Source organism: Elephas maximus, chromosome 22 (assembly GCF_024166365.1).
Source record: "Elephas maximus indicus isolate mEleMax1 chromosome 22, mEleMax1 primary haplotype, whole genome shotgun sequence".
Taxonomy (NCBI): Eukaryota; Metazoa; Chordata; class Mammalia; order Proboscidea; family Elephantidae; genus Elephas; species Elephas maximus.
The window spans coordinates 14,601,824-14,615,331 of record NC_064840.1 but is presented as its reverse complement, the minus strand read 5'-3'; the positions used below and the strand labels follow the sequence as shown (position 1 = coordinate 14,615,331).

At 41.8% G+C, this 13,508-nt stretch overlaps 1 protein-coding gene across 1 annotated transcript in view; it reads right to left on the bottom strand.

Moving 5' to 3' along the window:
- Nucleotides 1-13,508, bottom strand: part of FBXW8 (F-box and WD repeat domain containing 8) — a 146,557-nt gene that overhangs the window by 128,598 nt on the left and 4,451 nt on the right. The window contains exon 2 of the mRNA XM_049865553.1: nt 5-109. Within this exon, the coding sequence (XP_049721510.1) occupies nt 5-109 (105 nt within the window). The remainder of the gene's footprint in view (nt 1-4; nt 110-13,508) is intronic.

The following is a 13,508-nucleotide window of genomic DNA, read 5'->3' as shown; positions in this document are numbered from 1 at the left end:
TTACCTGCGCACACCTTCCAAGATCCTTCCTGTTCAGGTACTGAAATATATTAATTGCCAATTCGTAAGGCAGTTGGACATCAAAGAAGGGCACATCATCCATTTCATTCTGAGGAGAAAAAGAAAGGAAATAAGCTTACACGTCTGATGTATGAAAATATCTCATATTTAGAGGACCTTAAAATCATCAGAGGAACTCCTAGGTGACAAGAGCGATCACACTGTCCCGGGAGAAGCAAAGCATCCTCACTATGCCACGTAGCACAGTCACAGAACTGATTCAGAGCCTAACAGCCACTTTCAATTCTCTGACCCTCACAAACCTGCCCTCCTCACATTCACCTCTGAAATTCATAAGCCCATGTCCCATAAGGCTTCAAAAAGGAAAAGCGGGTGCCATATTACAATCTGGGTACACCACAGGAATCAGTGCCCAGGTTCATGGAGAGCTTCTTGGCTTGGAAGGAAAGATGAGCAGCAGGTGGCCAAGAGAGTGAGCCTTGAAATCACAGAGGCCACCCCTCCTCCCAGGCAACTGTTGCTACCCCCGACTTGGAGGTACTCACAGAGAGAAGAACAGTGACCCAGGTCACCGACGTATTTTCATTAGGAAAAGGCGAATAGGGCCGTGAACATGAGTAAAAAGTAAATAAACGAAAGGCTGCTTGTGATTGAGGGGGACACCATCTCTCCTTGGCCGCTGGAGAAGCGCAAGGCTTCCTAATGCACTCAGGGGGTTACGCTGGTTAACCTGAGCGAGCCAGTGCAAACAAAGCTCTTCTTCTTCGGTGTCATTTATTAATGCGGAGAAATTAGAGCTCGCCTGCCTTTGGATAAGCAATTAGAGATGAGGTAACAGGCTTTATTTGAGAGATAAGGCTGTCATGACGATCCTGGAGCACAAAGAAATACGAGTGTGAAACAGAAAAAAGCCAAGTGTGCCTGCGTGCCCCTCTGCCTGGTCCCAAACCCACCTGCCAAAGCTCACTTTGGAGTGTGCTTCTGCAGAGCTCAGGAAAGCTGTGCTCTTTGTCCCAATAGAACTTGTTTATTTAATAAAATTCATTTTTAATTAGCTTTGGCTGACATCCGTGACTTACTGGTAGCAAGCAAATTGTTAATTCCCCTCTTAACTACAACCGTCTTGTGTACTACAAAGCTACGTTCTCAAAACAGAAAAGAGTCTCAGCGTTTTTAAGAGTGTGAGGACTGACTAATACCTACCAAAAACCAGAGTGGAGATCTTTCTGGATTCACATTTCTGTTCATATAGGAGTCTCGGGGCTAAAAGGTAACCCCATGCATAAGAAGGAAATGTGGCATTTGGCTGCAAAACAGTGCAAGGCTAAGTATCAGGCCAAAAAGGGTCTCTAGAGGAAAAAGGAGTACGTGTTGACAGTTCTCTGTGGGCAACAAAGGACAGAATGTTAAATCAGGAGAGAAATGTTGGCCAGACAGAAAAAAACAGGAAAATATCTGCAAGTGTAATCGGGCGGCAAAGGGGTCCCTGCCCCCCAAAAAATAGGAAGTCATTGGCCTGATGTCAGGCTAGGTCCCCTCCCACAACTAATCAGCTTCACTGCTCAAGAGCAAGAGACATCACCCTCTGCCCAGGCCCAGAGGCAACTGGGAATCCCGCCCCCCAACACACACACACAACACTTGGAACCCTGGACTTCCTTCTGCTTTCTCTTTTGGATTATTTTGACTATGGTGAAGTGGAGACGTCTACTGACAAGTATTGGTAAAAAAAAAAAAAAAAGAGGGAGAGAGAAAGAAATGAACCGGGACAAAGGCTCAGAAAAGCCCGCACCCATTCAAACTGAAGTCGTATTTTGTGTTTCACTGTTAGGGACTTGCCAGGCATTGCTTTCTGGAATCGGTTCCACTCAGGATTCACTAGGAACTGGTGTCTGTGCTTGACACTAAGGCACGAGAAATCATCTTTGTTTTTTGGTTTTCCTAGTGCAGAAACTCCCTCTCCTGGTAGCAGGAGTCTGCCCTCCTTCGCCTATTCATTTGCCCATTCTGCATCCTCATCCTGGAAGACAGCGCAGCTCGCTACCTTAGCACACCCCAACCCTGCCCCCGTCCTCCTGGATGCCAACCACCACGATCCCCGGGATGAGGCCGAGCATGGAGGTTTAACGCACAGATTCACTGTGACAATCCCAGTTCGGCCACCCCACCTGCCGTGAGAGCCATGCTATGTGCACCTGGGCTTCAGCTTCCTCGTTGGTAAAACAGTGATAGTAACGTACCTATTTCCTCGGCCAGCTGTGAGAATAAAATGAATACATGGCAAGGCTTGGCACAAGTACCAGGGCTAAGCGTGCCATAAATGATTGCTATTGTCACTACGGAAGCCCTGGTGGCATAGTAGTTAAGCGCTACGGCTGCTAACCAAAAGGCTGGCCATTTGAATCTACCTGGCGCTCCTTGGAAGCTCCATGGGGCAGTTCTACTCTGTCCTATAGGGTCGCTATGAGTCAGAATCGACTCGATGGAACTGGGTTTGGCTTGGTTTTTTTTGTATTGTCACTATGAAGTGGCACTCCAACTCCCTGCCTTCAGCAAGTATTTATCCATTTGACCCACATTCCACATCACTCCTAAACCAGCTTGTTGTTTACACCGAGGAAAAAACTGTCTCCCCTTGTACTACAAGCAGATGACAGTTTGATGACAGTGGAAATGGGATGGGACAGCAGAAGGTAAGTTATTCAGGAGTTCAGGACACTGGAAGTATCCATTAGCAGGAGGTGTTTCCAAGAGGACTTCAAAAAAAATAATCCATTTTCAAAGGTTATACTACAGAAATAACTAAAGAAGGATTTGCTCAGGTTCACAGTGGGAGGAAAAGAAGAGACCTATCAGGGTGCATACGACTATACAGTGGTGTCCTGGCCACCCACACCAGCAGACGATAACAGAGATGCCACACTGGTCTTACTGGTGATGCCCAAGTTGTGACGGTTCTTGACTGTTCATAAGTTCTGCAGAACAATTACTTCAAAGCAATGAATTATAATTACATTAACACCAGCATTACGCAGCCGAACTTTTTTTTTTTTTAATACTGTGCTCTTTTATAATTATGACATCTAAAATCCAAAATGATCATCAGCCCAAAATACATCAAATCCCTTCCCTGTAGCTACCCCTGGTTGGGGAATAGCAGGAAAAAAGAATCCAATACTTTAAAGGAAGTTACACATTTTAAGAAACATGGAGCCCCACAAGGGCAGGAGACCAAATACTGAAGTTTCATGCCATAAGTTGGAATACAAGATATTCCATTAATGGTTCTTATAGTGGATGCTGTGGTGGGTCACTCAGATCCCCACTTCAGTTCTAGACACTCCTACCCAGAAGCCCAGAGTGCTGCCTGCAAATGGGCACAGATGAGTCCGTTCGTAGGCACTGTCCTTGGCCAAGAGCTGCCTCACCCAAGGTTGCATCCAATGACTATCAATGTGTGGGTACAAAGGCCTGGCCCACTTGCCTCAATTCCGGACCTCTCAGAAAGGCCACCCCCACTAAAGCACCTGCGTGCAAATCTCCATCTCAGGTTCTATTTCATGAGGAATCCGATCTTTTCTCCAAAACAACAGATATAACACATTATAGTCCCATGTTCAACACATTCTCAAGGGTTCTTAGGCACTACTCCGGAGACATTTATTTGGTAACTATTTCAGGTTCCTCTACTCCAGGAGACATACTGGGATGTAAGGAAGTGAAAGTGACGTTATTACAGAAAAAAAACAAAAATTGAAAACATGAGAGTAGATTCAAAGTGAAGTAAATCATCCATGAACTTCAGTCTATTATTATTAGAAGCATATCACTTGGGAAACGCTTACAAAAGATTTAGAGTTATGAGTATGTTCGACCCTGTAGTTGAAAACACAAGTCTTTGAGAGGTATGCATAATTCGACAAAGATAAGCCACAACCTGGACAAGGGCTCTAGCCCGGTAACCATGGAAATCCTAACAGCAACAGCAACACACTGTCTTTAGCACTCTCATTTGTTACTTCCCACAGTTAATAAATACAAGTCACTTTACTGCTAGTGTGCAGACAAAACCTATCTCGCTATCCAAAGGCTGCTATCAGGCTTTCACCTATACTTATCTCTAAGCACACAGTCATCTAAAACGCTACGGGCCACATTAGTACGACTCCGTACCCACTCACCCAAAGCCATGAGGATTGCACTGTGTCCCCCAGAAACAGGTACTGTGAATCCTAATCCCTGTCCTATGGTTATAAGCCCATTCGGAAATGGGTTTTCTTTGTTGTGTTAATGTACCAGTATTAGTGTACGGTGTCCCTTGAATCAATCTCTTTTGAGATATAAAAACAGCTGATTGAGCAATCCTTGATGCAAGCAAGCAGAGATGGGGGAAGACAGATGCCAAGCCACATAAAGACTACTGAGTCAAAGATCTTCCTCAAGGGCCAACCCAACCCAATCCAACCCACTGCTGTCGAGTCGATGCTGACTCATAGCGACCCTACAGGACAGGGTGGAACTGCCCCATAGAGTTTCCAAGGAGCGCCTGGCAGACCTGAACCGCCAACGTTTCGGTCAGCAGCCGTAGCACTTAACCACTACGCCACCAGGGTTTCCCAAGGGCCAACAGACAGGGAAAAAACCAAAAACCAAACCCGTTGCCACTGAACTGATGCCCACTCATAGCGACCCTATAGCCTCCCCTAAAGACAGTGCCCTGAAATCAGAATTCTAACCTCCTGAACTGTGAAAAAATAAATTTGTTTGTTAAAGCTATCTACTTGCGGTATTTCTGTTATTGCAGTACTACATAACTAAGACAATGGACAAGCTGACATTTCAGAAACAAAGATATTCCAAGAAGGAAGGGAAGAGATTAAAGACACCGGACACACTAAGAAGGGACACTTGATCACACTATCAAAATATCAGAGTGACCATAATGTTTAAAGAGAGTAATCTCACATTAATTTAATTGCCCCAAGCAATGTGAGAATGGCCAAATTATGCCACAGAAGACCATAAAATTCAAAGTATTAACATTCCTTCAAATGTAAAGAAAAATATCTTTTCGGTAACATACAACCTGGCCAAACAGTCAACAATTACTTTAAAACAAAGAGTAGAATGTATGCGGGCAGGGAAACTAGACTGATGGAAACAGAACAACCAGAACAGAAATACTGAGAATGTTCATAAATTGTGAAGAATGTAACCAATGTCACCGAACAATCTGTGTAGAAATTGTCAAATGGGAACCTAAACTGCTGTGTAAACCTTCACTGAAAACACAATAAAATATTATTTAAAAAAAAAATACAACCTGACTTTTCGTTCTTTACAGTGGATCAGATATTGATTCTCTACCACACTCAATGACTCTCATTCTTTATTACCCATCGAAATCGCCTGTGGAGCTTTTTAAACAACAAACATCCAGAGCCCCACCCAGACCTGCTGCCCAGGAATCTCCAGGGGTGAGGCCCATGCATTTCTTCATCAGGCGTCCTGAGAAACACCACAGTTGAGAACCACAATCCTAAATCCTAGACAGGCATTAAAAAAATAACCCATACCCTCTTCGCCAATCAAGCAAAACACACACACACACACACACACACACACACACACACACACAAAGGGGTCATGTTACTTTGTTAATTCAAAGTCAGTGAATACTAGATTTTCCCAAAGTCCACTGGACTTAGTCCAAAAATGCTGAGAGAAATTGCAAACAGATCCATCCCCAGGGAGGCTGATTTGTACTCCTATGTGCTAATGTAAGACTAATTCTGTAAATGGATTGGTTTTGTGCCTTACTGCTGGAAATTTAATCTGTCTTCTCTTGTTTAATAGAAGAAGGGATAATTACTAAGAGCCAAATCAGTAAGAAGTGAGGAAACCGACTAAAGGTTTGTTCCCAAAGTACATCTCCAGAGCAAGCAGAACACAGGAAAGGTCTCTCTTGGTGGTGGTTTAAGAAACTGAGAAAAGCACCTCAGGTTCAAATAGTAGGTTTGTAACAACATTTCTGCTAAGTCTGTGACTGAAAGAAGAGACTACTTTCTTAAAGGGATTTATCTCAGCTCTCCACATACTGTGAACGCCGCGCAGAGCCACACAATCTCCATCAGAAGGAATGGATATGTTCCAGTTTCACCTGTTTCTTCTTTGAGAAGACCAAAAAAAAAAAAAAAAAAAAATTGTTGATGCGGGGGAGTTTGGAACACTTCAAAATAAACAGATACCCGTTTATAATGCCCAGTGGTGGTTAAGCATTCGGCTGCTAACCGAAAGGTCAAATCCACCAGCCGCTCCTTAGAAACCCTGCGGGGCAGTTCTACCCTGTCCTATAGGGTTGCTATGAGTTGGAATCGACTTAACAGCAATGGGTGATCTTTACGAAACCAGACTGTTACATCCTTCTCCCTCAAAGTGGCTGATGAGTTTGAACCATTGACATCTGGCTAAGCAGCCAAGTGCTTAACCATTGCACCACGGGGACTTCTTCCTACTTACATACACAATTAGAAAAAAAGAATGGACAGAAGTCCCCCAGAACGTTATCAGTGATAGTCTCAGAGCAATGAGATTGCAAGAGATTTTTGTTTTCTCCTTTGTACTCATCTGCATTTCATAAATATTTTTACAGACAGCGTGCAATATTTTCATGGGCACAGAAAATCAATACTTTTTTAAAATAAGGTGTTTTGTGTTCATAATACTATCTGAATTCAGGGCCGCGCCATGTGCTGGGGGTAAGGAGAAGGGTGCTGTTCGCGATTATTTCTATGCTCAAAGAACGTAAAATTTTCTCTAGAGCTAAGTCATTCTCACTTAAAATACATACAGAAGACAACAGGCAACAAAGATAGTTCCCTAAGGTATGCCAAAAGTTCATTAGTAAGTCAGCTATTTAGAACTTGGAAATCATTTCTCCAAGGAAACAATGCTAGAAAGAGTGGTTAAGCTCCCAAACAATCCACAAAAAGCCAATTTGTCCCGTAACATTTAACCCAATCCTCATGCCTCATTATGAAAAAGAACAAAAGGTGTTCAATAAATATTTGTTAATGGCATGCGGGGATGATATAACTGAACTATAATGCTATAGAATCTAACCAGCACAGTGCCCTGCAAACATAGATCCACTGTAAATGTGTGCAGGGGTCTGATTTATCACTGTTTTACTGGAATGGGCTATCCAACTTGGAGACACTCTCATTCACCACCTACTGGTCCCCTGGGGGCTTTAGCAAGGGATGAAGACAAAAGACCAATCTAAAGAATTAGGGGATTGAGTGCTGGAGGAGGATGAAGGAAGTCACAACAGGACGGGCCTTTTGAGTCAAAAATGGGAGAAAAGATAAGCAGGGAGCTCCCCTTCAAGAAAATGCAGGTCCAAAAGAGTTACAAGTGGATATGGATTTGTTTGTGGAAAGGGGAAATAAAGAGTTTCATGTCAAAGGCCCCAAACACTCCCAAGCACATGGCCACCATCAGGACCAGCTACATAATTTGCAGGATCTACTGTTCAAAATTAAGAATTTCAAGACAGCAACAGCAAAGCATTAAACCAAGCATGGGACGCTTCGAGCCTTCGCACTTGCTGTTCTCTGTCTAGGATGCCTTCCCCAGAGATCTGTGTCCTTGCCCCCTCGCCTTCTTCAGGCCTTCCAGGAAATGGGACCTTCGCAGGAAGGCCTTCTCCTCAGATAAAAACTGTAGCCCCTCCCCTAACACAGACATACCCTGTCCTCTCTACTTGCTTTATTTTGCTTCAGAGTATTTATTGTCTATTTATTTATTCATTGTCTAATGCTCCCTATTCCCCAGAATGTAAGGGCATCTTTTTGTTGTTGTTGTTTTCTGTTGTATCCTCAGTGCCTAGAAGAACGTCCGATACTTAGAAGCCATTTAATGACTATTTCTGTAAGGAATGCATGAACCCCAAGCTGATTCAAGCAGCAAGCAGTACTCCCCAGTGAAAAAATGACCTAAGCTACAAAGGTGTTCTAGCATACAAAGATGCCACTTCAAAATGTAACTAGAGACCTGCTAATTCATGAATACCATGAATCAACAAATGGCACTGACAATAAGAACTTTTCAGCTGCGGGAAAGAGAGAAGGAAGAAAACTGTGGGCTGGAAGGGTCAGGGCACAGTTAACATAGGAGATGGAATTCAAGCTGAGACTTGAAAGAAGGCAAAGGACAAGCAAAGAAGAAGGGAAGTCATTCCACGGGAGTCAACTCATGAGTTCTCATTTGAATCAGTTTGCCTTCTCATTTCATATTAACCAGACCAGGGGTGTTCATGTTAAAGAGTTTTCTTATTTGTTTCTAACTTAAAAACGAAGAAAGTGAAGCCATTAAAATGATCTTCTTGTTGGCATCACAGAAGCAGGCTCTGACAGATTAAATATTGGTATCAGTAAGTGATAAATACTGGCTAGCAAGTATTAAAGCTCTTACCAGTCCCAAAAATCAAAATGTTGGACCCAGAGAAAATGCCTATTGCCTCTGAGATTATCCTGGGTTATGTAATTTCTTCCACTAGCTTAAATATATATCAAGAAGACTATCAAGTACATTCCAATTTAGAAATTCTCAACTCACCACCTAAAAAGAGATGGTTTCTAAGTGCAACTATTTAAGTTTCAAAAGAGAAGATGGAGCTCACAAGGTGACATTTCTAAGTTTTCATTTTAACTGTGCTTGTCCACCAAAGGTCCATCAAAGCAGCGTTGTCCACATGCTCATCAAGAGGCAAATTAGCTCTTAACTACTAACTTAGCTGTTCTCACTCCAGTGACGATACTGAAGAGACTGAACCAAAAATACAGCAGGATGCACTAACAGAGTGGACTAATACGGTGAAGAAAACGAGGTGCTGGGAACGGGTATGTGACTTTTATTTCCCGTTCAAGTCACCTGAATATGCCTCTGTTAGAGTTTCTGAGGAGTCTCAAATGGGAATAAACCTTCCTTTTCAGGAGTCACCTGTGGTTCAAACAGGCAGTCTTGGGAAGGCCAAAGGCAAAGATCACAAACTGGTGACCCAAGCCAAATCCAGTCTACAGGTAGATTTTGTTTAACCTGCACAGTGTTAGCACCTAATGTTTTTAATTATTACCAACAATTAAAAATTGGAAAAGCCTGTGTGGTAGATTTTTCAACATTAGGGAGATGCAAATCAAAACCACAATGAGATATTGCCTCACCCATTAGAACAGCAATGATCAAAAAAACAGACAACAATAGGTGTTGACAAGGTTGTAGAAAAATTAAAACCCTCATCTATTGCTGGTGGCAATTTAAAATGCGAAAAACAGTTTGGCAGTTCCTCAAAAAGCTGAACGTACAACTACCACATGAACCATACAAGGATGCCCTTTATCACTACTTACTCATTATTGTACTGGAAGTCCTAGCCAGAGGAATAAGGCAAGAAAGGGAAATAAAAAGCATCCAAACTGGTAAGGAAGAAGTAAAACTATCCCTTATTTGCAGAAGATATGATCCTATACACAGAAAATCCCAGAGATTCTAGAGGAAAGCTACTGGAACTAACAGAAGCAGCAGAGTACAAGATCAGTCAGATTCCTCTACACTAACAAAGACAGTTCCAAAAAGGCAATCAGAAAAACAATACCATTCACAACAGCCTCCCCCCCCACAAAAAATACTGAGGAATACACCTCAACAGGGATGTAAAAGACTTATTCAAAAAAAAACTACAAAACACTACTGTAAGAAACCAAAAGAGACCTATGTAAATAGAAGAACACACTATGCTCATGGATAGGAGGTCTTAGCATTGTGAAAATGTCAATACAAACCAAAGTGTTCTATAGATATAATGCAATTCCAATCCAGATTCTATCAACATTCTCTAAAGAGATGGAAAAAAATAATCACCACCTTTATATGGAAGGGAAAGAGACCCCAGATGAGCAAAATACTATTGACAAACAAAGTAGGAGGTCTCAACACTTCTCAATCTCAGAACCTACTGAACTGCCATGGTAGTCAAAACAGCCCAGTACCAGTACAACAACAGGCACAGAGACCAATGGAACAGAATTGAGAACCCAGAAGTAAATCCATCCACCTACAGACAGATGATTTTTGACAAAGGGCCAAAATCCATTAAATGGGGAAGAGATACTCTTTTCAACAAATGGTGCTGGCACAACTGGATATCCATTTGCAGAAAAATGAAACAGGATCCATACTTCACACCATATATAAAAACTAACACAAGAAGGACCTAAATGTAACAAAAACTTAACACAAAGACCTAAATGTAAAATCTAAAATTATAAAGATCATGGAAGAAAAAATAAGGGCAGACATAAGGGCCCTAATTTATTTCATGAACAGACTATCAAACATAACAAACAATGCACAAATAGCAGAAAATAAACTAGATGACTGGGACCTCCTAAAAATTAAATACATATGCACATCAAAAAGCTTCTCCATAAGGGTAAAAAGAGAACCCACAGACTGGGGAAAAAATTTTGACAACAACGTATCTGACAAGGGACTAAATCTCTAAAATTTATAGAAACCTTCAACACCTCAGTAAGAAAAAAAACAATCAATCCAATTAAAAAGTGAGCAAAGGACATGAACAGGCACTTCACCAAAGACGACATTCAAGCAGCCAACAAATACATGAAGAGATGCTCACAATCATAACTCACTAAAACTCACTGCCATGGAGTCAATTCTGACTCATGACGACGCTACAAGACAGAGCAGAACTTCCCCATAGGGCTTCCAAGTCTGCAGTCGGCTTCCATATCTTTCTCCCGTAGAGCAGCTGGTAGGTTTGAACCACTGATCTTTTGGTTAGCAGCTGAATGCTTTAACCACTGCACCACCAGAGTTCCTTCATTAGCCATTAGAGAAACGCAAATCAAAACAACAATGAGATATCATCTCACCCCTGGTAAAATGGCAGTGATCAAAAAACAGAAAATGATAAATGCTGGTGAGGGTGTGGGGAGATGAGCACTCTCATACACTGCTGGTGGGACTGTAAAATGATATCACCACTGTGGGAAACCGTATGGCACTTCCTTAAAAAGTTAGAAATAGAGACAACTTACGATTCTGCAATCCCACTACTAGGTATATATCCTAGAGAAATAAGAGCTGTGACACGAATAGACATATGCACTTCCATGTTCATTGCAGCATTATTCACAATAGCAAAAAGAAGAAAACAACCTAAGTGCCCATCAACGGATGAATGGATAAGCAAACTATGGTACATACACATAATGGAATACTACCCAACGTTAAAGAATAATAATGAGTCATTCACAAAATGACAAATATTTTAAGAGACCACTATCATAAAAAGTTAAGAAAAAGTTTACACACAGAAATATTCTTTGGTGCTTACCAGGGACAGAAGGGGAGAGGGGGACCACTAATTAGATAGACTTGTATTAACTTGTGTGAAGGGAAAGGCAACACACAGTAAGAGAGGTGTCAGCACAATATGACCAAGGCAAAGGAAGAGAGTGGGAGGAATGCAAGAGTAAAACGAAAACAGTAAATAATATTACATTCATAAACCCTTAATAATAATAACAAACAATAATTCACATGTGGTTACAAAGCTAGATATGTAAGCTGCAAAGGTGTGGGATGGCATATGAGAGTATACCTACAAGCATATGTAGATTTAGCAGAGGATATTTCTATGTACATTACTGGTATGTGCTGCAAATATACCCATGTTTACAGTTATGAAAACTTCTTGTTGTCAGGTGCCATCAAGTCAGTTCCGACCCATACTGATTCTACGTACAAGAGAACAAAACACTACCCATTCCTGCACCAATCTCATAATCATTGTTATGTTTGAGCCCATTGTTACAGTCACTGTGCCCATCCCTCGTTTGTGGTCTTCCTCTTTTTCAGTGATGTTCTTTTCACTTTACCAAGCTTGATATCCTTCTCTAAGGACCAATTCCTCCTGATAACAAGTCCAAAGTACGTGAGACGAAGTCTCATCATCCTGGCTTCTAAGAAGCATTCTGGCTGTACTTTTTCCAAGACAGATTTGTTCACTCTTCTGGCAGTCCATGGCATAATCAATATTCTCTGCCAACACCATAATTCAAAGGCGTCAATTCTTTGGTCTCTTTATTCATTGTCAAGCTTTTGCATGCATATGAGGCAAGTGAAAAAACCATGACTTGTGTCAGGTGCAAAGTGGTCTTCAAAGTGGTATCTTTGCTTTTTAACACTTTAAACAGGTCTTTTGCAAAAGATTTGCCCAATGCAGTGTCGTCTGATTCCTTGCCTGCTGCTTCCATAGGCGTTGATTATGGATCCAAGAAAAATGAATTCCTTGACAACTTCAATCTTTTCTCTCTTTATCATGATGTTGCTTATTGGTCCAGTTGTAAGGATTTTTGTTTTCTTTATACTGAGGTGTAATCCATACTGAAGGTTACAGTCTTTGATCTTCATCAGTTAAGTCCTCTTCACTTTCATCGAGCAAGGCTGTGTCATCTGCATAGCACATGTTGTTAATGAGTCTTCCTCCAATCCTCACGGCCCCTGTTATTCTTCATATAGACCAGCTACTCGGATCATTTGCTCAGCATACAGATTGAATAAATACGGTGAAAGGATACAACCCTGATGTACATCTTTCCTGACTTTAAACCAACCGGTACCCCCTTGTACTGTTCCAAAAACTGCCTCTTGACCTATGTACAGGCTCTTCATGAGCACAATTAAGTGTTCTGGAATTTCCATTCTTCGCAATGTTAACCATAATCTGTTAGGAGTCACACAGTCGACTGACTCCGCAATAAACACAGGCAAACATCTCTCCAGTATTCTTTCCTTTTAGCCAGGATCCATCTGACATGAGCAATGATATCCCTCCTTCCATGCATGTCCTCTTCTGAATCCAGCTTGAATTTCTGGCAGTTCCCTGTTAAAGTACTGCTGCAACTGCTTCTGAATGACCTTCAGAGAAACTCTGCTTGCATGTGATATCAAAGATATTGTTTGATAATTTCTGTATTTGGTTGGATCACCTTTCTTTGGAATGGGCATAAATACAGATCTCTCCCAGGCAGCTGGCCAGGTAGCTGTCTTCCAAATTTCTTGGTATAGATGAATGAGCACCTCCAGCATCGCATCCGTTTGTTGACACATCTCAGTTGGTATTCCATCAATTCCTGGAGCCTTGTTTTTCACCAGTGCCTTCACGGCAGCACGGACCTCTTCCTTCAGTACCATCAGTTCTTGATCACATGCTGCCGCCTGAAATGGCTAACCGTCAACCAACTGTTTATGGTACAGTGCCTCTGTATATTACCTCCATCTTCTTTTGATGCTTCTGGGGTCATTTAGGATTTTCCTGGTAGAATCCTTCGATATTGCAACTTGAGGCTTGAATTTTTTCTTCAGTTTTTTTTTAGCTTGAGAAATGTTAAGTGTCTTCT